This window comes from Lissotriton helveticus, chromosome 10 (genome assembly GCF_964261635.1).
Source record: "Lissotriton helveticus chromosome 10, aLisHel1.1, whole genome shotgun sequence".
In the NCBI taxonomy this organism is placed as follows: domain Eukaryota; kingdom Metazoa; phylum Chordata; class Amphibia; order Caudata; family Salamandridae; genus Lissotriton; species Lissotriton helveticus.
In genome coordinates this window covers 12,124,370-12,149,054 of record NC_136071.1, presented here as the reverse complement: position 1 = coordinate 12,149,054, position 24,685 = coordinate 12,124,370, and the positions used below count along the sequence as shown (strand labels likewise).

At 49.4% G+C, this 24,685-nt stretch overlaps 1 protein-coding gene across 2 annotated transcripts in view; it reads left to right on the top strand.

The window, feature by feature from the left end:
* PHF8 (PHD finger protein 8) overlaps positions 1-24,685 on the top strand; it is a 90,740-nt gene that overhangs the window by 5,296 nt on the left and 60,759 nt on the right. The window contains exons 2-10 of one of the 2 annotated variants that reach the window (XM_078664563.1): positions 7,686-7,771; positions 8,684-8,804; positions 8,900-9,060; positions 10,105-10,246; positions 10,532-10,718; positions 10,811-10,973; positions 11,612-11,699; positions 12,115-12,221; positions 17,433-17,524. In XM_078664563.1, coding sequence (XP_078520689.1) covers positions 7,686-7,771; positions 8,684-8,804; positions 8,900-9,060; positions 10,105-10,246; positions 10,532-10,718; positions 10,811-10,973; positions 11,612-11,699; positions 12,115-12,221; positions 17,433-17,524 — 1,147 coding nt within the window. Of the gene's footprint in view, positions 1-7,685; positions 7,773-8,678; positions 8,805-8,899; positions 9,061-10,104; positions 10,247-10,531; positions 10,719-10,810; positions 10,974-11,611; positions 11,700-12,114; positions 12,222-17,432; positions 17,525-24,685 lie in introns of both variants that reach the window. The other variant, XM_078664562.1, reaches the window with a different exon arrangement.

Genomic DNA, 24,685 nt, shown 5'->3' with positions numbered 1-24,685 from the left:
ATGAGATCACTCCATGGCCACTTTTTCTTTTAATGTGTGTTTTGTTGAGTTCTGCATACCACCTGGAAAGTAGTACATTTGGGCGGGCGAAATGCATAACCTAAAACTGGAAAAGTGAAGTTCAGATCAGAGTATAGTTTCTGAAGTGGACGTGTGGAATAAGGCGGCAGGAGGTTAGCATCTAAATGTTCATAACTCAGCGTAAACCATACAGCAGACGGCAGGATGAAGAAGCCTTACATTACTTCCAGGGCTTAGGGAACAGCCTAAAGAGATCTGATTTCTTACAGGTGAATGTAAGAGTAAGCTGGAGGCAGTGGTAAGATCATTTCTGTTTAGTGCTTGGTGGAAAATGTAGGCCAGTCGCATGAAAGTAGCGCAAGGTTTTGTAGACCTTCTAAAGTTCTCTTCAAGTTTCAAGGTGAGGGGTAATGAGTGCAGAAGGGTCGCCCCTGAAAGTTGCAGTGTTGTAGAACCAGTTCGTTTTTTAGGTCTCGCGTGGCGTACTGTGCACATGCGTAGTCGAGCTCGCAAGATTTTATGTTTTAGAGTGTACTTCACTAGCGAGGGTTAAGCCCCGCCCCTCTTGTCCATTGGCGGGCCTCCTAAACGGTTGCCAGCTATTGGAAAAGAGGTCCTAGTGACGTTCTCCTTTCTCTCTAAGCCCCATCCTTTTCAGACAGGGCTCCTGGACTTACTGCTGGCATAAAAGCTTTTTATCTTCTTTATGGGGTCAACAGATCCCTGCACACATTTACATTTTGCAGTGATATTGCGAGTGCGGCCTGCGTGCGTGATGGGGCTCACCATGCACGATTTAATAACCTGAGTGCACGATTAATGGATAAATAAGAGCCGCGAAGGGCTGGAGTTATGAATGGCTTGATAACCCCCGCAGAGCCGGGGTAATGGGGAGTTAAGTTGTCGATGGAGTAAGGTTACGCAGAAGGATAATCGGGGAGGGGGCGCAACAGTGTGCAAGAAATTCATTGCACGTGACCCGGAGCAGAGAGGTGGCACAGGTGTGCATTACAACCTAGTGCCTAGAGGCACGCTTAAGATCCTTCCCTCTGTGTGCGCCCTGGTAGAAGGCGTCACGGCATGTTGTGTTATGCATTTGTTAAGCTGTGTCACGCCATTTTGTCGTATGGCATGTCTAGTTATGTTGTTCGGTGTCATGCCACGTTGTCTTATGCCATGCCCTGATATGTTCTGATTAATTCCATTTGCTACATGACCTGAAAAGGATTCTGAATTGCCATGCAGTGCTGTGATGCACGCATTAGACAACATATAAAACACACGAAACAGAGCACGCCTGAACTGCTACCTCACTAAATACTCGTGTTGGCAGTAAAAATATTTTACACAACACGCTGAAGTGAGCCACACGCATGCCTATGATTAGCTAGTTGTGAGAAGTTGGCCTGATGTGCAGTGTTCACTATTCTAGTGATCACTATATATCAGTCCAAACAACCCTTATTGATGATTGGTTGTAAGTCAACCTTATAGACCAGCTATCCTAGTAGCATGGATACGAGCAGTCTAAGGCTAAGACTCTAGAGGGCGTGTTAAGCCAGCTGTTTTACCATCACATTACCCCTTGAACACCCAGTGAAAGGACACCACACAAGTGTTATGAAAATAAACAGTGTATTTATTAGAATCACAACAACCCTGTACTCTTTATGAGGACAGGGTGCTAGGCACACAACAAAACTCTTACGAAAATACTTAAGTTAGCACGTTATACACAAATGCCCGAGGTACTTTAAAAGTGGAATGCGAAATTACTAGCAGGTAAGTACAGTACTAATAGGCTTTGGAATCGCTAGGACTTGACTATAGAATCGTTAGATTACTTCTAGGAGACCTAGGGGACTCGGGTGCAGAGTGTGCACTCTCACGCGGGATGCGGGACAAAGTCTATGGAAGCTAGTAAAGGCAAAGTTAGTGTTCACGGGCGAACCCGACCTGGTAGGAAGAAAACGACAGTGGATCCTGACCCTAGGATAGTGAGGCTATGCTGGGACACCGAAGTGCCGAAGTTACCTAGCCCAGGGGCTGCAGCTGCATAGGTCTGAAAAGACGTCGGGGATCTCGTTGCCGGACCAGGAGCCTGGAAGGAAGAAGTTGCTGGCAGGCGACCAGTGAAGAAAAGTTTGATGGATCCAAGCCTGGATCAAGGAAGAAGAAAACCTGAAAGCAGAGGGGACCAAGTTCTTGAATCACTAGCCAGTGATTAAGTGGGCACCAGGATGGCACCGGGCGAAGTCACCGCAGTCAGGTGAGTGGGCGCTGCTGGGCTCTGCAGTCTCTCGGACCAGGAGGCGTTGTCGGCGACCAGGATGGAGGTGCGAGCTGTCCCACGAAGGTTCTTGCTGTCGACGTCGCTGGACCCAGGGTTGGGCAACAAGTCTTGGCAAATGCAAGGCCCACGCGGTGGACCTAAAATGGCGTCTTGGGTGGACCAGGAGGGTCCAGGGTACTTCTCCGATGGAGGGAAGCAAGGGCCAGTCTGGAGCAACCAGACCAGCAGCAGAAATGTCATCGGGCGTCGTCAGGAAGGCCACAAGCCAGCGGGCTAGTAGCCAAACAACGCGGTGAGCAGCCAAAAGCAGAAGGGCCCCACGCAGATCGTGGAGATGCTGGGGGGCTGCACTTCGGTGCTGGAGCTGCTCAGGGTCGGGGCTTCTCGGACCCCAAAGCACTCACCAGGAATTCACTCGGCGGGCTTACTGGAAAGAAGTCGTGCAGTCTTGCAGATGGCCGGTCCCTTGAGGTCTCGTCGCACCCACGGTTCTCAGCTGGGCTGTAGAGGTGGGTAGAGGTCAGAGGTGCCAGGGAAGCCGGTTCTCGTCGAGCTGGGCAGTCGGATTCCGGAGGAAGGACTTGCAGCAGACCGCAGTGTTCTTAGATGGTGCCTGCGGATGCAGGGTGACTACTCCTTAGTCACAAGGGAGAAATCTTAGGAAGAAGTCTTGAGTTCCTTTCGTGGAAAGTAGTTTCAGGATTCAAAGATGATCTGATTTGGAAGGGGGCCAGTTCCTACCTTTATCCTGTAAAAAGGGGCTGGCACGCGACTAAGTCCTGCCCTAGGGGTGGGACTAGGAGGGGTGGTTACACCCACTTCCTTGGCGGGCTTTTCCCCAGCACAGGGTCTGGAGTGACCCTGGAACTGGTTCCAGCCAGCCTATGCACAGTGAGCACCGGGGTGCCACGTGCAGTCACCTTCCTCTAAAGCCCTGCCTACCTACAATACACAAAACCCTGTCTGGGACGGTGCTGGCACCGCCCCTGGCAGGAAACCCTTTGTCCTTATCTCCTGCTCTGGGAGGACTCCCAGCAGCAGGAGGGCAGACTTGTGTCTCGGTGGCAGCATCCATTTTGTGGATGCTAAGGCTCTGTCTGACTTTAACCGGGGTTACATACATGTCGTGTCCCTCTAGAAGGGTGGAATGCTAACCCCGTCGCCAGAATTGGCGAGGGGTTAGTATTCCAATTCGTATGACACCTTACTCGACATGTTTTGATAAAGCGATACCAGAGTTGGCATTTAACCGCGAGGATTATAATGCACTTAAGAGTATATGGTATGCGATATCATGGAAACGGCTAAGGGATAGATCCCGAAAGCCGCAGACAGGCTCAGCTCATGCCAGAGCACCATCTCACACGATTCCAAGCACTCTGCCTTCAGGATTGTTAAGGCCTGCCATAGGAGTGACTGATAGGAGATCTGTGTGTCCATTTTTAGGGTTAGATATAGGTATACTATATCTAAAGCAAAGGGTGATTACACCACCTTGCCCCAGCTGTCAAGCAGCCAGTTGTGTCAGATTTGGATGGCCAGCCAGGGGTGGCATAATACATGCTGCAGCCCCTGGTAGGCCCTGGGTACACCTATGCCCTGGGTACCTAAGGTACACTGTACAGGGACTGATAAGGTGACTCAGTATCCAATTTAGATATGTACCTAAGGTACATGGAATCCATTTTACAGAGAGAGCAGTAGGCCTGGGGCCCTGAATAGCAGGGTCCCAGGTCAACTAAGTCAGAAAACCAGCAAAACACCAGGCAAAAAGTTGGGGGCAACCATAGTCGGGGATCTACCTTCCTACACTAGTCCATACAACAGACCCAATGTTTTCCGTCTTGTTATGACCATGCTTGTATTCCTACAAACATCGTGGTTTTCAATGGTGTGTGTGAATTTAACCTTTAATGGCCATTTTTTAAACATCTAGCGCCCAGTCGCTCGCTAACTATAGTAGAAATTATATCACAGCATCTAGGCAGCAAGCTCATTTTCTTCTTCCCTGCTAATTTGTCATGTAGTCCGCAAAGGAAATGTGACTGTCTTTAAATCCGGCTTCGAATGTTAGTCATGCCTCTCTTTCAGGTTCGAATGGGAAAGGGTCAGCCTATAGTGGGATTTTGAGTCACTGACACAGGATAGATGAGGTATTCACATACCCTCTGCTGCAGTGAGGGGTCGGAATTATTAAAATTAAACCCTTATAAAGGGGGGGTACTCAGTTTTTTTTGTAGTTTATGCTGTGTGTGTGGCTCTGTGTGTGTATCTCTGTGTGGGGGGGCTCTGTGTGTGTGTGGGGGCTCTGTGTGGGGGGGCTCTGTGTGTGTGGGGGGGGGGCTCTGTGTGTGTGTGTGTGTGGGGGGGGGGCTCTGTGTGTGTGTGGGGGGGGCTCTGTGTGTGTGGGGGTGGGCTCTGTGTGTGTGTGTGGGGGGGGCTCTGTGTGTGTGGGGGGGCTCTGTGTGTGTGTGTGTGGGGCTCTGTGTGTGTGTGGGGGGGGACTCTGTGTGTGTGTGTGTGTGTGTGTGGCTCTGTGTGTGTGTGTGTGGCTCTGTGTGTGTGTGGGGCTGTGTGTGTGTGTGTGAGGCTGTGTGTGTGTGTGTGGGGCTGTGTGTGTGTGGGGCTGTGTGTGTGTGTGGGGCTGTGTGTGTGTGTGGGGCTCTGTGTGTGTGTGTGGGGCTCTGTGTGTGTGTGTGGCAGTGTGTGTGTGTGGGGGGGCTCTGTGTGTGTGTGGGGGGGGGCTCTGTGTGTGTGTGGGGGGGGCTCTGTGTGTGTGTGGGGGGGGCTCTGTGTGTGTGTGGGGGGGGCTCTGTGTGTGTGTGGGGGGGGCTCTGTGTGTGTGTGGGGGGCTCTGTGTGTGGGGGGGCTCTGTGTGTGGGGGGGGCTCTGTGTGTGGGGGGGGCTCTGTGTGTGGGGGGCTGTTTGTGTGTGTGGGGGGGGCTCTGTGTGTGGGGGGGGCTCTGTGTGTGTGTGTGGGGGGGCTCTGTGTGTGTGTGTGGGGGGGCTCTGTGTGTGGGGGGCTCTGTGTGTGTGTGGGGCTCTGTGTGTGTGGGGGGGGCTCTGTGTGTGTGTGTGGGGGGGGCTCTGTGTGTGTGTGGGGCTCTGTGTATGTGTGGGGGACTCTGTGTGTGGCTCTGTGTGTGTGGGGGGGGCTGTGTGTGTGTGGGGCTCTGTGTGTGTGTGTGTGTGTGTGTGGCAGTGTGTGTGGGGGGCTGTGTGTGTGGGGGGCTGTGTGTGTGGGGGGCTGTGTGTGTGTGGGGCTCTGTGTGTGTGTGGCTATGTGTGTGGCTCTGTGTGTGTGGCTCAGTTTGCATGGGCAATTATTTTTATTTTCTTAGCCGTAGTATGCAAATGTGAATCAGGTGCAAAATCTCAGTTTTTGCATTGTCGTCTTTCTGCCTGCAGCAGACTAGAAAATGAATGAATTGTACGCTGCATTTCTTCAGTGATTCATTGACTGCCTCAAAATTACTGCCCAGGCATGTCAACTTGCAGATACATTTTACAATGGGGAGAGGGGGTTTGGGGGAGGATCTTATAGGAGATTTGCCTATAAAGAGACAAAATCATAAGCCAATTGCGTTTACGAGGCATGAGGGCACAAGGTCATGAAGAGGGGTCGGGGCTTTGGGCTGAGATCTGCCCCCCAACACCCCTCCTCCCAAAACAAAAGCTTCTGAAGCTACCACTAATGCCCTGGGGAGTATGTAAAAAAAAAAATACCCATGAAACGTAGCAGCGCCCACCCTCCAGATATGAGCCGGACACCCACATCTGTAGTGTGAGAGACAGCAGTGTGTATGAGAGACAGCAGTGTGTGAGACATTTTATTTATGTTTTGGTTTTTGAAACAAATAAAACGCGTTATTTGCAATGTCAATAGATCAAACTTGCGTAAATACGCGACCTATTACAATGCAATAGCTCTCGCATTTGCGAGAGATTAAGCTATTGGCATTGTAAATGACAATGCCATTTATTTATCTGTTTGCAAAACCAACACATAAATAAAAAAATTGTCATTTACAATGCCAATAGCTCTAACTTTTGCAAAGGCGAGACCGTTGCTTTGTCAATGCTTGTTAAGCCTTGTTGGCTAAAATGAAAGCCAGTTAAAGGAAGCCAATCTCTACTTGTGCGCTCTAAGGAATGGTTTTCATCATGGAACCAATTTTTAGTCCTCTTTTGACTCTTTTTCAGATGGAGCATTTGTAAAAGGGAGTTTGGATTTGATAAAATTCAGTTCCTGTTGATGTCGATTAACAACGTAAGGTGTTTTGATGTGATTCAGTGTGAAGTTAATTCTAGCCTGGCCTTGAGAACTGGAAGTAGTCTAGTATTTGGAGATATGGAATGATTTGCCGCAGTAAATGCAACATGTGGAAGTGGGCTGTTTGTCTCAACTGGTGGAAGCCCAAGTTATATGTTCCTTCTAGAACTCGCCGCCCAAATGGAATTCTTCCAAAGCAGGGTGATTAATACACTGCGGTAGACGGGTGACCTCTTTTTAGCCTTGAGCCCGGTATCCAGTGTTCTGTTGGAGCATTCCGCGCTAGGAATGTGAGGTTTAATTCCCACACATGCATCCTTCGCAGTTGGTACTTGTAGTAGGTGGGCTCCAAACTCTCTCGTTGTGACCATATGTTTGACCTCCAACAGAGTAAAACGCTCAAACTCATCTCTACGCCATGGCATGTCTTTGGTTCTTAGGTATCCAAACGGCCTCTCCCACACCCCCACCGAAGGGGTTTGCATTACAGGTTGTTCGAGAATATTTTATATATATATATATATATATATATATATATACACATACACACATACACAATTTCCCCTAAAAGGTACTCTAGCTTGTTGACAGAAAGGTTTTGGTGGGACAAGACAGACTTGTGAGTAAATAAGAGTAATGTTTTAGAACATATTATTGGCTCAGAAGTCCATGGTTAATAAAGTGAGCCAGGTGACTACTGCAGAGAGAAGAAAATTGCTTGTCCATTCCTTCCTCCTTCTCCATTATGGAGAGTCCTTTTGAGCTGAACATATTTCATAAACATGTTTAACTTTTTACACTTGTTGAAGAGTTCACAGCACTCATGATAATGCCAAACTGTCCATTTTGTCCATGGAGTTCAAACTGTTGGTTTCACGTCAGCTGGTACCCTGGGAGGAATTAGGCTGGTTTCTAAGCATCAGCAGGCAAAGTGATCCTACAGCACTTAGGACCCTCCAGGGTTGTACAGTGCACCCTCACATGGCCACGTTACCCTTGCACCCTGTCAACTGGGGACTGCGCCACGAGTGGGCTGGAGTGGGGGTTGTGAGAGTGGTTCAATGGTATCCTTCATGAAAACTTTTGTTTTTCCTGTAGCTGTGTCGGGGTGGAGGAGGAGAAGGCGACTGACATAGACCTGTACCACTGTCCAAACTGCGAGATTGCACATGGACCGTCTGTTAGTAAGTACAACTTTCTACTCAGCAGGGTACCTGCCAGCCTCTAGATTGTACTCCAAGCTGCATTATCCCAGATGGTGGACAGTGTCACCTAGATGCACTCAATAAAGAAATTTCAATAATGGTAAACCACAGTTTTTGATCTTGATATTTTCATTTTATTTTCTTCAAACTTCTTTTGTCAAAATAATAATCAATTCATCATAGTTCTCAATAGCATGCCCAATGCATTTCGAGCATTCTGCCCTTCATCAGGGGAGTTAATTTCTGTAAAAAATACACAGCGTTTTATTGTTTGGTAACACATCACAATATCACTGTTTCATGGTGTTTGAGGCAGTATTAGCATAAGCACCTTATATCCCAAAGGGGTAGTCTTGGGTTTGTTCAGACGTTTAATACCTTCTATATGAAAGTGGTTAGGGATAATTACATGCACAATGATTTTGAGCCCTGGTATCACTCGGGGGGGGGGGGGGGGTGTGCCCTGTGTGAACGCGAAGTACTGTGCGGTGTGATAGACAAAGACTCAAATGAAGAACCCAACTCGTAATAAGACGCAAAAAAAGAAAAGGTGTTACGGGTTTCAGTTAACCAGAACCCTACACAATATTCTAAAATGCACTTACATTCAGTCGATACTTTGTACGTTTATTGTAGCCTCTAGATTGCTCACCACCAGCATGAGTATTCGTATTTCTCTTCTCACATCGCGGTCTGTTAGTTGAGAAACTATCTGCCAAGAAAGAATGCTCTTCAGATCGGCTGATAGCAATCTTCCAATAGATCATGCTTTGAGGCATGGATGTGGAAGCTAGTTGTTGCTTCCAGCAACACATTTTGATTTAGCTTTTCTTTCTTGTTCTTCAAAATGTTACCCCCCTTCTTTTTCTTTCTCGCCTTCTCCGGGATCAGTGAAAAAACGTCGTGGTGGTCAGAAAGTGCAGGATCCACAGGTGGCCAAGGAGGTGGCCAAGCCAGTTCAGACCGGCACCCAACTCTTCATCAAGGAGCTGCGAGGTCGGACGTTCCCCAGGTAACTTACCGCAGCGTCCTTGTTCACAGCGGAGGTCTGCCACTTTTGTTTTCCTGCATGATCTTGTGGGTAACGCAAGATATTTTTGTGTCCAGTGCAGACGAGGTGATTCTCAAACCGTCTGGGGTGCAGCTGACTGTGGAGTACCTGGAGGAGAATAGCTTCAGCGTCCCTATCCTTGTGGTGAAGAAAGATGGTCTAGGCATGACCCTGCCTGATGCCTCCTTCACTGTCTCCGATGTGGAGTACTATGTGGGTAAGGAGCTCCGCACGGTTATACAGGTTAGATCTCACTTTTGCCAAGTGACGGAACCTAGTAAGTGCTGGTTCTTTAGAGTAGATATCCTCGTGATGTGGCACTTAATATCTAGGATGTGATATTTTGCATCACATAGGAGAACTAATGCAGCTTGTAGAGAGCGGCCCTTCTCAAGCGCCAGTTTAAAAAAAAGCACCATGCTTTGTGTTACATTCCAACAGGAACACCGAGAATATAAGTGTGAAATCCAGGGGTTTACTGGCCTTAAGCCCACCCCCCTCCGGACTGTCATCATAAATATCCATTTGTAAGTCCAGTACCTTTTTAGCGTGCAATGATAGCATCACAGGCAGTTCGAGCAGATTGTATGCAGAGAGAGGCCAAACAGTCCTGGAGGGATCAGGGATTGTGCCTGGCTGACCTTGGTAGCACGAGCCCAGATGCATCCATGTGAATCCGTGTTTGGGTCTCCTCCGAAGGCCAGTTTGCAAGGGCTTTGGCCAGTATGTTTGTCTTTACGTTAAGGGTGGAAAAGGTTCCCTAGGAGGAACTCTTGTAGCAACTGGCCAAGAGCCAATCATGGTTTGTCCTTTGACACTGTCATTAGCATTCATAATGTTCTTCCGCTCTCCGCAACCCGACGTCCATGGTGTGCAAAGTGAAGGACTTCTGGTCAGGCAACTAAAACATTCTAAAACAATTGGCAACCATGTTGCGCCGTTGTAAAATATTGGAAACAAGCCCATAACGGTCATAAAATGTTGTAAAGGCAGCATGGTGTAGACGGAGGAGGTTGCGAAGGAGAGCCGTTCACGGGTGTTGAACTTGACATGTTGTTCAGTCATCACCATTAACTATTCGATACAAAGATGTGAACCAAGTGGCCGAGCTGTGGTCTGGGTTCTGTTGGTGCAGTTTCTATGCAGAGGCTTGATCAGAATATCTGCATCACGTCTAGGTCCTATCTATGTAGTCTCATGCTAATGTCTGAGTCTTGCTACATCTCATTGGTTGATTTGTCCTTCACGTTACGCTACCCAGGATCGGACCGAGAGATCGACGTGATTGATGTGACGCGGCAGGCGGACTGCAAGATGAAACTGGGCGACTTTGTGAAGTACTACAACAGCCCCAACCGAGAGAAAGTGCTGAACGTCATCAGCTTGGAGTTCTCCGAAACGAGGTATTGCCTCTCCCAGCTCCCTTCTTGTAGTGGAGTGAGTTGCAATGGAGTGGGACTGTTGGGCCCTTCAAGTTGAAGGCAGGGTGGTTGGTTTGTGCGGGATTTTGAATACGGAGCCATTCTTGGAATTGATGTTGCTTTGGCTTGTTTAAGGGATTGTCTTCAATTGTATACTTCTCACTCCAGAAACAGTCTCTTGGTGCTGGTCCTTTGATTGTTTAGGTAATAGACTAATGTAATTTTCTCTTTTGCAACTTTCTTTCTTTATCGCTCGATAACCTGCAGACTGACCAATCTGGTGGAAACCCCAAAGATAGTTCGGAAACTCTCTTGGGTGGAGAACCTTTGGCCTGAGGAGTCTGTGTTTGAGAGGCCAAACGTGCAAAAGTACTGCCTGATGGGGGTGAAGGACAGCTACACAGACTTCCACATTGACTTTGGGGGGACCTCCGTCTGGTACCACGTGCTAAAGGTAGCTGCTGCAATGTATTTTAATCTTTGAGGGTTGTCTGAGGTGAACATCTGTCTCACTGCTGATCTTTGGCATCCCTTTCTCTGTTTCAGGGCGAGAAGATCTTTTACCTCATCCGTCCCACAGCAGCCAACCTGGCCCTGTTTGAATGTTGGAGCAGCTCCTCCAACCAGAATGAGATGTTCTTTGGTGATCAGGTGGACAAGTGCTACAAGTGCTCTGTGAAGCAGGGTCAAACGCTCTTTATCCCCACAGGTGTGTGAGCTGTGCTTTGTGCTGCTGGAAATTTGTGATCAGGGTGCCGTTAGGGTTGGTGACACTAGAAAGCAGTGGCAGATGCGTTTCAAACCCACAAGTATGTGGCCTGAGGCATGTTTGTTGATGGTGAAACTACAAGGGTGGTGGACCTATGGAACTCGTGAAGCAGTGTGGGGTCCTCTGACCGCTGCTTCTGAGCTCGAGCAGCTTCTACGGGTTGTGTTTTGCGAAGGATGTCATTTTTCTCGCTTTCAGTCTTTAGTCTGATTTCCAGACCAAGGGAACAACATCCAATTCAAAAGATCTCTGGGAGAGATGAAGACGCTCAAGATCTTACTTATATGGGCAGCCATACTTTTGCTTCGAGCCCGCTAGACCCAATAACCAAGAAACCTCAGAAGAGGATTGCCCCCTCCTCCCCAGACCTCCATCCCTCAAGATTCATCGGCTCATGTAAAAGTGAGGGAGGCTTCCTGGAAAGAGCGCTTTGTTGTGTGTAGGAAATCTGCCCAGTAGAAAAGCTGAGACTTTTTTGTTTTTTGAGAAAGCATGTGGCTAGCCCATTTATTTATTTTTTTTAATGCCTGCTCCAGATATCTTTGTGCGTGAATAATTCCTCCCTTATTGATTCTTAGGTTGGATTCATGCTGTGCTAACACCGGTTGAGTGTCTGGCTTTCGGAGGCAACTTTCTGCACAGCCTCAACATCGACATGCAACTTAAGTGAGTATTGTGAGGCTTGGAGGGTCGAGGTTTCTGAAAGCTACCCGCATTCATGGATGCTGCCATGTCGGCGTCTTTGGTTAGGAGGCTACAACGAGAGCTAAAGGATATTATTGCTGCCTCTCACCTCCTTCTGAGGTGTAAAGTTCGGATTGTGAATGTAGGATGATGGTATGCTGCATTCTCTGAAATTAAACAAAGGGGGGGCCTTTTGGACTGCCCAGTGATCTATTTATGTTCTGTGAAGTTGTGTGTTTCTTCTCCTGTCCTTTATTGCCCAGCATCATGTGCCCATCACCACTGCTTGTGTCCCGAAGTCACTTGTCCACTGAGTCCATACATGACCCACCGACTCCGTATGTGCTGCTTGTCCCTGTATTGGCGTCTGATCTGCTTTTCTCCTTCTCTCCTGCAGAGCCTACGAGATTGAGAAGAGACTGCATACAGCTGAGCTCTTCAAATTCCCCAATTTTGAGACCATCTGTTGGTATGTGGGCAAGCACTTACTGGACACTTTCAGAGGTGGGAGCTCTTTCTGCGTCTCTCTCTTTTACCTTGCATGTCTTTCCTAGTATTCACCTGCTCCAAGCTTCTGCACTGGAATTAGTTGCACTAATACGTTTCTTGGGTGAAATTTGTTTGTGTGCCATAAAGCCTTTCTTTTGACAGCCGTTCGATGCCAGTGAATGATCCCTCTGATGAGCTAATTGTGAAAAGCCACAAAAGGCCTGTCCTGAATCTCAGGTTGGAGAGGAGTGTGGATGGCTCATACTTCCAGCCATGACTCTGCAACCAAAGCCTTTACATAGCATTTTTATCCACCTCTCGTCTGTAGGAATAGAACTGAACTCCTAACCCCTTCCTACCCAGAGATACGACCACAAAAACTTGTAACATGGGCTGATACAGAAGTTTTCTGTTCTTATGGCTGAAATCTAGGGTTTGTGGTTCACTTTTAAAGTTACTGACTTTGCTGCTGTAACCCCCAGCCACTAAGAGGGGCAGAGATGCCACTTGCAGAGATCCAGTGCATCATGTTGAATGTTAAATGTTTGTCCTAGGTTTACGGTGGTCTTAGATGTCGGGTAAGTCCTCTCAGGGTGTTTGATCCTTCCTGTGTGTTTCATTTTTCACAGAAAACGGTCAAACATAAAAAAAATCCCTTGCACCGGAACGGGGTTCCCATCAAAATCTCAAAATAGTTTACACCCCTCTGTGTTAGGCCTAAGCCTGCTCGCCCACACTACCACTAATAGAGCACTTTGGGTTTTGCATTGAGCCCGGTACACTTTAGAGGAACCCCTGGACTCTGCGCACGGTATAAGCACCTAGTAGCGTCCCATATGCAGAGCCAGCTTCCTCCACACACATCAGTGCGTAATCAAAAGCAACCGAAACCTTTGTAAGCAATCAGTTGACAGTAACTCCTTATTACACATGTAGTTGCTATAACACTTTGCCCACTTTGCAGGTGTGGAGGCCGGCTGCACGACCAGGGAGATGGCAAATGACACTATTGTTGCGGTCTGAACAGGAGCCAGTCTTAGCTCCCTCGTAGCACCTGCCAACGTAAACCTGCGCAATAGAATGTTTAGGTCGATCTGTGCAAAGGAAAAACGGAATCGAGAAACGAGACCTGCTTCAGCGGTGCACTAAAAAAAGTTTCCGCAACTATGCTGACATATATGAAACTACTCGCATTCAAATGTAATTCAGAACCATGTCTTTATTAAAAAAAAAAAAGTTGAACACTGTGTTGATCAGTACGCTAAGGCTCATAAGCCGAAAGCTGGCTCTTTATGCGATCTATCAATAAGTTGATATACTTTGTAAAGAGTCCAGGGGTTTCCCTATGAGTCGCCACTGGCTTTGCTCTGTTATGCCAAAGTGCTCTATTAGGGGGTAGTGTGGTTGAGGAGCCTTCGGCCTAACACAGAGGAGTACAAGACCTTTACAAATGCACACAATGATCAATAAATAACAGCATGACCGAAGTAGCAAGTGTATTTATATATGTTTAGGTATCGGAGAAAAATCGTTCGGGTAAGTACGTTTTTAAATATAAATTCTGTTCACTTTAAAAAGTGGACACTGCAATTCCTGAATTCTGCAATTTTATCCCGTGGAGGGAAAACAAGTTCTGCAAACAGTTACAGTACATCGACTTACAGGACCTATCTCCAGGAGTTACGGTGAGTGATGGTTAAAGTGTAAGGTAGCACGAACAGTACACCACCAGCTGCACGAGGGTGGCCAGATGCATGGTGCAGTTCAGCGTCGGGAGCCCAATGCGTTTGAATCGGGATTGGTCACTGTAAAAAGTAGCTGCGTCGTGGACTGCCCTAGTCTGCACCACCGCAACAGCTGCGTCGTGGACTGCGATTAGCAGCAGTGTCATGGACTGCCCTGGTCTGCAACTCCACTGCAGCACTGTCATGGACTGCCCTGGTCTGCACCTCTGCAGTAGCAGCGTCGTGGACTGCCCTGGTCTGCACCACCGCAGCAACAGTGTCGTGGACTGCGATTAGCAGCAGTGTCATGGACTGCCCTGGTCTGCAACTCCACTGCAGCACTGTCATGGACTGCCCTGGTCTGCACCTCTGCAGTAGCACAGTCGTGGACTGCCCTGGCCTGCACCTCCGCAGCAGCAACAGCGTCGTGGACTGCCCTGGTCTGCGCCTCCTGCAGCAGCAGCGTCGTGGACTGCCCTGGTCTGCTCCGCCCGCAGCAGCAGCGTCGTGGACTGCCCTGGTCTGCACCTCTGCAGTAGCACAGTCGTGGACTGCCCTGGTCTGCACCTCTGCAGTAGCACAGTCGTGGACTGCCCTGGTCTGCACCTCTGCAGTAGCACAGTCGTGGACTGCCCTGGCCTGCACCTCCGCAGCAGCAACAACGTCGTGGACTGCCGTGGTCTGCACCTCCCGCAGCAGCATCGTCGTGGACTGCCGTGGTCTGCATCTCTGCAGCAGCAGCGTCGTGGACTGCCCTGGTCTGCACCTCCCGCAGCAGCAGCGTCGTGGACTGCCGTGGATGGCCCTGGCCTGCACCTCCCGCAGCAACATAGTCGTGGACGGCCCTGGCCTGCACCTCCCGCAGCAGCAGCATCTTGGACTGCCCTGGTCTGCACCTCCGCGGCAGCAGTGTCGTGGACTGCGATTAGCAGCAGTGTCATGGACTGCCCTGGTCTGCACCTCTGCAGTAGCACGGTCGTGGACTGCCCTGGTCTGCACCACCGCAGCAGCAGTGTCGTGGACTGCGATCAGCAGCAGTGTCATGGACTGCCCTGGTCTGCACCTCTGCAGTAGCACAGTCGTGGACTGCCCTGGTCTGCACCTCTGCAGTAGCACAGTCGTGGACTGCCCTGGCCTGCACCTCCGCAGCAGCAACAGCGTCGTGGACTGCCCTGGTCTGCGCCTCCTGCAGCAGCAGCGTCGTGGACTGCCCTGGTCTGCTCCGCCCGCAGCAGCAGCGTCGTGGACTGCCCTGGTCTGCACCTCTGCAGTAGCACAGTCGTGGACTGCCCTGGTCTGCACCTCTGCAGTAGCACAGTCGTGGACTGCCCTGGTCTGCACCTCTGCAGTAGCACAGTCGTGGACTGCCCTGGTCTGCACCTCTGCAGTAGCACAGTCGTGGACTGCCCTGGTCTGCACCTCTGCAGTAGCACAGTCGTGGACTGCCCTGGCCTGCACCTCCGCAGCAGCAACAGCGTCGTGGACTGCCGTGGTCTGCACCTCCCGCAGCAGCATCGTCGTGGACTGCCGTGGTCTGCATCTCTGCAGCAGCAGCGTCGTGGACTGCCCTGGTCTGCACCTCCCGCAGCAGCAGCGTCGTGGACTGCCGTGGATGGCCCTGGCCTGCACCTCCCGCAGCAACATAGTCGTGGACGGCCCTGGCCTGCACCTCCCGCAGCAGCAGCATCTTGGACTGCCCTGGTCTGCACCTCCGCGGCAGCAGTGTCGTGGACTGCGATTAGCAGCAGTGTCATGGACTGCCCTGGTCTGCACCTCTGCAGTAGCACGGTCGTGGACTGCCCTGGTCTGCACCACCGCAGCAGCAGTGTCGTGGACTGCGATCAGCAGCAGTGTCATGGACTGCCCTGGTCTGCACCTCTGCAGTAGCACAGTCGTGGACTGCCCTGGTCTGCGCCTCCGCAACAGCATCGTGGACTGCCGTGGTCTACACCTCCCGCAGCAGCATCGTCGTGGACTGCCGTGGTCTGCATCTCTGCAGCAGCAGCGTCGTGGACTGCCCTGGTCTGCACCTCCCGCAGCAGCAGCGTCGTGGACTGCCGTGGATGGCCCTGGCCTGCACCTCCCGCAGCAACATAGTCGTGGACGGCCCTGGCCTGCACCTCCCGCAGCAGCAGCATCTTGGACTGCCCTGGTCTGCACCTCCGCGGCAGCAGTGTCGTGGACTGCCCTGGTCTGCACCACCGCAGCAACAGTGTCGTGGACTGCGATTAGCAGCAGTGTCATGGACTGCCCTGGTCTGCACCTCTGCAGTAGCACAGTCGTGGACTGCCCTGGTCTGCACCACCGCAGCAGCAGTGTTGTGGACTGCGATCAGCAGCAGTGTCATGGACTGCCCTGGTCTGCACCTCTGCAGTAGCACAGTCGTGGACTGCCCTGGTCTGCGCCTCCGCAACAGCATCGTGGACTGCCGTGGTCTACACCTCCCGCAGCAGCATCGTCGTGGACTGCCGTGGTCTGCATCTCTGCAGCAGCAGCGTCGTGGACTGCCCTGGCCTGCACCTCCCGCAGCAGCAGCAGCGTCGTGGACTGCCCTGGTCTGCACCTCCCGCAGCAGCGTCGTGGACTGCCGTGGTCTGCATCTCTGCAGCAGCAGCGTCGTGGATTGCCCTGGTCTGCACCTCCCGCAGCAGCAGCGTCGTGGACTGCCGTGGATGGCCCTGGCCTGCACCTCCCGCAGCAGCATCGTCGTGGACGGCCCTGGCCTGCACCTCCCGCAGCAGCATCGTCGTGGACGGCCCTGGCCTGCACCTCCTGCAGCAGCAGCGTCGTGGACTGCCGTGGTCTGCATCTCTGCAGCAGCAGCGTCGTGGACTGCCCTGGTCTGCACCTCCCGCAGCAGCAGCGTCGTGGACTGCCGTGGATGGCCCTGGCCTGCACCTCCCGCAGCAGCATCGTCGTGGACGGCCCTGGCCTGCACCTCCCGCAGCAGCATCGTCGTGGACGGCCCTGGCCTGCACCTCCTGCAGCAGCAGCGTCGTGGACTGCCCTGGTCTGCACCACCTAGGAGCAGTTGGTTGGTATCCACACACACTACACCACAAGATTGTTGTCAGTTAGTCAAGCCGTAGATCCATAGTTGGCCAGGAAATATTCTATTCACTCCTCTTATTCGGGCTTTCGGAAAACCCCTGGGTACGAAATATTATTAGATCGCGATTTCCTGCAATCCTGTTGCTCTCATTGGTTGTCTAAGTGTATAGTTGGACAATATTTCCTGACCTGTACTTTTCGAAGATGTCTTGAACCAAAAGGGTAGTTATTGACAAGTAAAACATTCTGATCTTAATACAAAGTGTTCATTACTCCTGAGTTTGCCAACAGTTTCCTACTGCCTCAGTTTTAAACACACGTATGTGATGGTACAATTCTCCTGTGAATGCAAGACTGCACGAATACAAATGTTCCTTGCTTGTCCCCCTTTCTCCCCCTTTACTTATTCTGTTGTGGAATGTCATTCATCTCACTACTCTCCATTTTTTAGGCTTGCGCGAGAACCGGAGACACCCCGCGTCATACCTGGTGCACGGAGCGAAGGCTCTGAACATGGCCTTCAGAGCCTGGACTAAGAAAGAGGTGAGTGCTCCCTGATGGCTTTTCACGTATGTTAGCCACGGTTTCACCCAAGTCTACAGAGACTGTCTACCTCAGAACTATACAGGTGCATTGATCGACAATCGCACCCTTGACTAGAGAGCCAAGGCTGGAAGAAACCGTATCGCCTCATCGGAGGGGTCTTTATCTTCCTCAGCGCTTGCATCTTTAGAACCTGGGTGTGGATAGGGCTGTTCACAGAGGTGTATTTAACTAGGAATATATCCGTCTGGACAGCAGATTGCCACTGCTCCAAGAAAAAGCTAAAGATCCTGTGCTTCTAAAAGACCTGCTTTCCTTTCTTCATTCTTTTGATGGCATGTACCAATGATTGTTTTCTAGTGACAGGATACCCTGTGTCTTGGGCAGCAGTGACCTTTACATATATTTTAACCAGAGCTCCCAGTTTTCCATTTTAACTAATTTTTTTTTACAGGTAAACACATTAGAAATAACAATTAAATTTTTCTTATTTTGTTGTTCCCACGACTGTCTGATGTGTGGCAGGTCAGCAGGTGAGAGAATTGACAGGGGATTAAAAAAAAAACAAGCATTGGAAATGCAATAGGTCTCGCATTAGAAAAGTTGGAGCTATTGGTCTTGTAAATGACAAATATTTTATTTATGTGTTGGTTTTTAAAATAGCTAAATGGATAGCTTTGTCATTTACAATGCCAATAGTTATAACTTTCGCGAATGTGACACCTATAGCATTTGTAATGCAACATGTTTTGTATATACGTGACTTAGATGGCAGCTCTGGTCGTTAGGCCACATCTCTAGAGAGATGTACAAAGTACTGAGGAAGACAAGATAAACTGCACTTCAATAATGTCAAAATTAAGTTAGTACCTCTTTGATCGTTTTACTGCAAAATTGTGAAAATTATGAGACTCTAGTTCAGAACAGTTCGAATTCGAGTTCGTGATCAACAGGGAGGCGACGAAAGGCAGCAACACGGAGAAGTGGTAGGTTGGAGATGAAAGAAGAAATGTGAGCAACTTTCTTTATTAGCTACTGAAAACACGAGCGCCACAAACAAAACATTTAAAGTAAATTTTAAAAAAATCATAAATCAGTGTGAACATATGAATAATAGTTAGAACGACAGGCAGGAGGTGGTCAGTGAAATGAAGGCATGCGTTCTGGCAAGACAGATTGGGAAACTCCATACTTGGGTTTCAAACATACAAGCACAACAATGTTCATAAATAAAACGCCGAAAGGAGCCTACCTTTTAAACCAGCGTTAACGGTGGGGAGAGGTGTGGGGCGGGGGCAGCAAGAAAGAAACATGCTGGGTGGGAGGAGAAAGGGAGCGAATGAAAGCACGAGGACAGAATCCTCCTGAGGCGAAAAGCCGGGAGAACGATAGCTCCGCTTTTAAAAATTGTAATTGTGAAATACTTGCTTTTTAATCTCACCGATCTCCTGGGCATCTGAATCTTTGGTTTCAGGCATCCTCGCACAGCGGATTTCTCGCTGCCGCGGGTGAGTTGTTTACTTATTGCCGCCATTTCCTGGTTACCACTGACACGCCCTCTTGTGCTGGCCACGCCCCCTTTCACCTGGCTATTTAATGCGCGCTGAATACTAGCGCTGCACTTAACAGAATCCTCCTGAGGCGAAAAGCCGGGAGAACGATAGCTCCGCTTTTAAAAATTGTAATTGTGAAATACTTGCTTTTTAATCTCACCGATCTCCTAGGCATCTGAATCTTTGGTTTCAGGCATCCCCGCACAGTGGATTTCTCGCTGCCGCGGGTGAGTTGTTTACTTATTGCCGCCATTTCCTGGTTACCACTGACACGCCCTCTTGTGCTGGCCACGCCCCCCCTTCCTATTCCATCTCCACTTAGATAAAGCATGTACACTCACCGGAAGTGCAGCGGACGAGCGCAGCGGGCGCGACGAATGCGCGCCGAAGGCGCACTTAAGGCAAGCTTGTCTGCGCTCGTCCGCGCCGAGTCCAGCCCTAGGGCCACCCCCCCTTGCCCGGCCGCTTCACGGTCTTCTCCAACTCCGACATTACTCAGGTACACCTCCTTTCAACTGCGGAAGTTGAGGCCCCCGGCTAACCTTACGCATCCCGTACCCTATCTGTTACACACGGACCCCATGGTAGGCCCTCACAAATGTTCTACTTGCACTACCCCTACCCTTCCTGATATCAACCCCCCTACAAGTCTCAGAAGCACTTATCAATGCACGCTCCGTTCCTAAACACAAAACTGAAATCTTAGAATTTATTCAGTCGCATAATCTCGATCTTTTATTCATCACCGAGACTTGGGGTGATGACTCCTCCGGTCCTGATTTCAAGGCGGCCATCCCCGAAAATTATTGCGTGCACAGATTAGACAGAATCAAAAAGAAAGGTGGGGGTCTAGCCATCTATAGGAATCGCCTCAAAGTCAAAACCACCAATCTTAATCACATGGATTGCAAAGCTTTTTCCTTCTCCATCAGCCTCTCTGATAACCAATCTTTCGTAGGCATACTACTCTACCGCCCGCCGGGGTACAGATCTAAATTCCTCAACAATCTCAACAACTTAATTGAGGTTACAGCTGGAGCTCCACATTTCACTATTTTGGGAGACTTCAATTTCCACCTTTACTCCACATGTGACCCTGACACCACCGCTCTGATTAACAAACTATCTGCAGCAGGCCTTCAGCAAAAGGTCAATCAGCCTACACACAAGGCAGGCCATATCCTAGACGGGATATTCACTAGTAATCCCTATATTTCAATTTCAGATGTGATCCCTCTTTTCTGGACTGATCATTCGGCAGTCTGTTTCTCCTTAAAACTCAAACCCCTTCCATCTTCAACCGGCTCTTCTTCTCCTATCTCCTCCAGAGACGGGAAAAACATCAATAGCTCCCATCTTGCTTTGATGCTGACCGAGAGTATCAACACCACTGAACTCAATCCGTCACTTGCCTCCAGTAACTATCTCAGTAGCTTAGACACGGCCTGTTCCAAACTTGCACCGTTATGGACTATCCAACGCAACAGAAAGTCTCCTTCTGCCCCTTGGTTCACGGAATCCCTACGTCTTCAGAGACAACATTGCCGAAATCTGGAAAGGCACTGGCGCCGCTTTTACAATCCCACTGACAAAATCGCTTACAAAAGCGCTCTCTCCAAATATAAAGACCTCATCACCTCTGAAAAAACCTTGTATTACACCTTTCAAATCAACCTAGCAAAAAATTCTGCAAGAGAATTGTTTCAAGTGGTCAACCAATTCTCAAACCCCCCTGCCCCTCGCCCTGACGTATCTCAATCCCTCTGTAACTCCCTTGCTAATTACTTTCAAGATAAAGTCACTACCATTTTTTCAGCCTTCAATCATAAATCTCCTTCTACCTCCACTATCAACCTACCTCCTCCCACGAATACTCCCACCTTTCCCGCTTTCCAAGCAGTCACTGAAGAACAAGTCCTCTGCCTAATCTCCAGCACTAAATCAGGATCTCCCTTAGATCCGTGCCCTCCCGCTATTCTCAATCTCATCCCAAAAGCCATTTCCCCCGCTTTAATGAACATTTGCAATGCCATGTTCACCACTGGTTCATATCCCTCAGTTTGGAAAGAGGCTATCATTAAACCACTCCTAAAAAAACTTACTCTTGATCCTCTTCTCCCATCCAGTTACAGACCTATCGCATGCCTCCCTTTCCCAGCAAAAGTATTTGAAAAAGCTATGAATATACAACTTTCGAAATTCATAGACAAAAATAACTTACTGGACGAAACCCAATTTGGATTTAGACAGGGACACGGAACTGAAACCGCTCTAATAAAAGCGTCAGACGAAATAAGGATGACATTGGACAAAGGAGGAGCAGCAGTATTAATACTGCTAGATCTCTCGGCAGCCTTTGACACGGTCGATTACGCCACTCTGATCGACCGTGTCTCAGCAATAGGCATTCAGAACAAGGCCAAAGAACTCCTCGCCTCCTTCTTAGCTAACGGCACTCAGGCAGTAAAAATGGGCCCTTTCACCTCCCATACCTTCACCCTTCCGTGCGGCGTACCACAGGGCTCCTCGCTAAGTCCGACACGGTTCAACATATATGTGTCGGACTTGGCGAGGGTGATAAAATCTTACGGCATTGCCCTCACGACCTACGCCCACGACACCCAATTGGTGTTATCGGTACACAACGACGGTGAGACAGTTGCCGCGAACTTCCAATTTGGAATGCTGGCAATCAGTTCCTGGATGTCAGCAAACTGTCTCAAATTAAACTCTGACAAGACAGAGATAATGACATTCGGGAAACTGGAACCTACTTGGTCCCCTCAATGGTGGCCAACTGAGATGGGACCTCCACCTGAACCTGTCACCAAGGTTCGTAACCTCGGAGTAATGTTCGACAACAAACTAACCTTCAACCACCATGTCAACTCCGTAGTCTCCGCTTCCTTCCTTCCCCTGAAAAAAATCAATAAATTGCTACCCAACCTTTCCATTTCAGCCGGTAAAACCCTGATCAGCACTTTGGTCTTCGCCAAAACAGACTATTGTAACGCCCTTCTCCTTTACGCTCAGGAAAAAGTCCATAACAGGCTTCAACTAGTACAGAATGCCTCAGCCAGAGTTCTACTGGGCATTCCTAAGTTCTCCTCCATCTCTCCTTACATCCAACAGCTGCACTGGCTCCCAGTTAGGAGCCGTACAAAATTCAAGGCATTATGTATAGCCTACAAAGCCATTAACAACTTAGGCCCACAGTTCCTCAAGGATGCCCTCTGCCCGCTAGAAATACAAGAACGCTCCGCTCTTCCTCAGCTCATTTGCTCAAAATTCATCGAACTAAAAAGACCAATTGGGGTGACAGATGTTTCGTGATCTCCACAGCCAAACTTTGGAACACTCTCCCCCTTCACATCAAAATGGCCCCTACCCTCATTAGCTTTAGGAAGAAACTAAAAACTTGGTTTTCCCACATACATTTTCTGCCATAGCTGTGTTCTGTTACTGAGCGCCGAGACACCTCCGGGTAGTTGCGCGCTATAAAAATTGCAAAAAACATAAACATAAACGAGTCCAGTGGTGACGGTATGGAGGGGTGTGGGGCGGGGGCAGCAAAGGAAGTGTTTAAAGATGGAGGAGGGGTGGGGACAAGCTCTCGGCATTGCGTGGTGCGTGAGCAACAGGGAGGCGACGAAAGGCAGCAACACGGAGAAGTGGTAGGTTGGAGATGAAAGAAGAAATGTGAGCAACTTTCTTTATTAGCTACTGAAAACACGAGCGCCAAAAACAAAACATTTCAAGTAAATTTAAAAAAAATCGTAAATCAGTGTGAACATATGAATATCAGAGCGACGGGCGGGAGGTAGTGGTTGAAATGAAGGCATGCGTTCTGGCAAGACAGATTGGCAAACTCCATACTTGAGTTAAAACCAAGCATTGCCGAAATGATATAATTAAAAGCAAGCTCTCGGCATTGTGTGTGTGTGTGTGTGGGGGGGGGGGTTGGGGAAGCTGGAGCAGGGGAGCGGCGACGGATTAACAAGTTAAACAAGTTAAATGGCGTGAAACTGAAAGCACAGGCGGCCGGCCGTGAAAGCTTTTGATCAGGCAGGGGGTGGAGCGGCACCAAGCTGGGCAACAGATGGCTGGCGATTTGATGCTGTGCACGCGCATTTTAGCGCACGGGCACAGCATCAAATCGCCAGTCTAGGTAAGGTCTGCTTTGCTTAAGCCCCTATAGTCTCGCTCCGCTCAATGCGCATTGAGAGGCGAGACCTAAAAAGGAAAACGATTTCTTAATGAAACTTAGATAAGTGCAAATATAAAGCTGTTCATATTCTGGAAAGCCAATGTTTTTAGATGACTGTATTGTACCAGAAACAGCTAAAGCCTCGGACATTGAAATTTGAGTATATTTGTATCCGTTACAGAAGTGTGAAAATATGCTCTATGTGGGTTAATTTATACACTAAACACCAAATAAAAATGGATAAATACAGACGGAAATGTAATAATAAATATCATTAAACCAGGAGGCCTAATTATAGCCTCACAGATGTCTCTCGAGCCTTGACCAGACGAAGGGATTTTTCCCTCTCAAGGGCTCTACAGGTGTCGATCTACAGATGCGTCCGTGTATCTGCAGCCTTGATGGGTGAGAGGAATGCTTCTGAACATTTCCCGTTTATGTACACATGGACTTTTGAGAGATCCTGCCAGTGACTTAGTTTTTAATGTCCCATCATAATCATGCTACTGCAGTGGCTGTTGTAAAGTTCTGCTGAGGAACGTTGCCGTCGCATGCATATACATGGGATTTACAGTGCGTGCTCCCCTGGGAGCTGCTCACAAATCCACCATTTTTATGTGATCAATGTGCCTCGTACACTGTCCTACTGAGTGTTATATCTGTTCCTACACCTCTCGTTCACAGTCCTGCTGAGTCAATGAATCGGGGATTTATAAAGCGCGCTACTCACCCATGAGGGTCTTAAGGCGCTGGGGGGTGGGGAGGGTGGGTTTTGAGCAGCTGTGGTCTTTCGAAGAACCAGGTCTTGAGATCCTTTCTGAAAAGGTGCAGTGTCGGGCTTCCTCTGATGCAGAGGGGGAGTTCATTCCAGGTCTTGGCCGTGATGTAGGAGAACGATCTACCACCTGCTCTGGTCCTTTGGATGCGGAGGACCGTAGCTAGGGCTAGGTCGGCAGGGCGGAGGTTTCTCTTGGGGGTGTGGAAGAACATTCTTTTGTTGAGGTATTGGTCTCCGGTGTAGTGGGGGCTTTGAGGCGTGGGTGAGCAGTTTGAAGGTTATTCTTTTTTTGACTGGTAGCCAGTGTAGGTCGCAGAGGTGTTTGGTGATGTGGTCACGTTGTGGTATGTTGAGGACGAGTCTGGCTGTGGTGTTCTGGACGGTCTGGAGTTTGTGGAGCAGAGTTTTGTTGATTCCGGCGTATAGCATGTGTTCGAGGCATGTGGGCTGCTAAATTCATATCTTAGCATTAGATCGCCGCCTAGTGTTGGGCTCGGATGATTGCACATTGTTGTCCTGGAAGAGTCTTCGAAGTATCCTGAGATAGGTGGCTCCTCCCCTGGACTACAGTGCGCATGGGCATCGGCTCCATCCCCAGATTGTTTTTTTCCGCCATTGGGTTC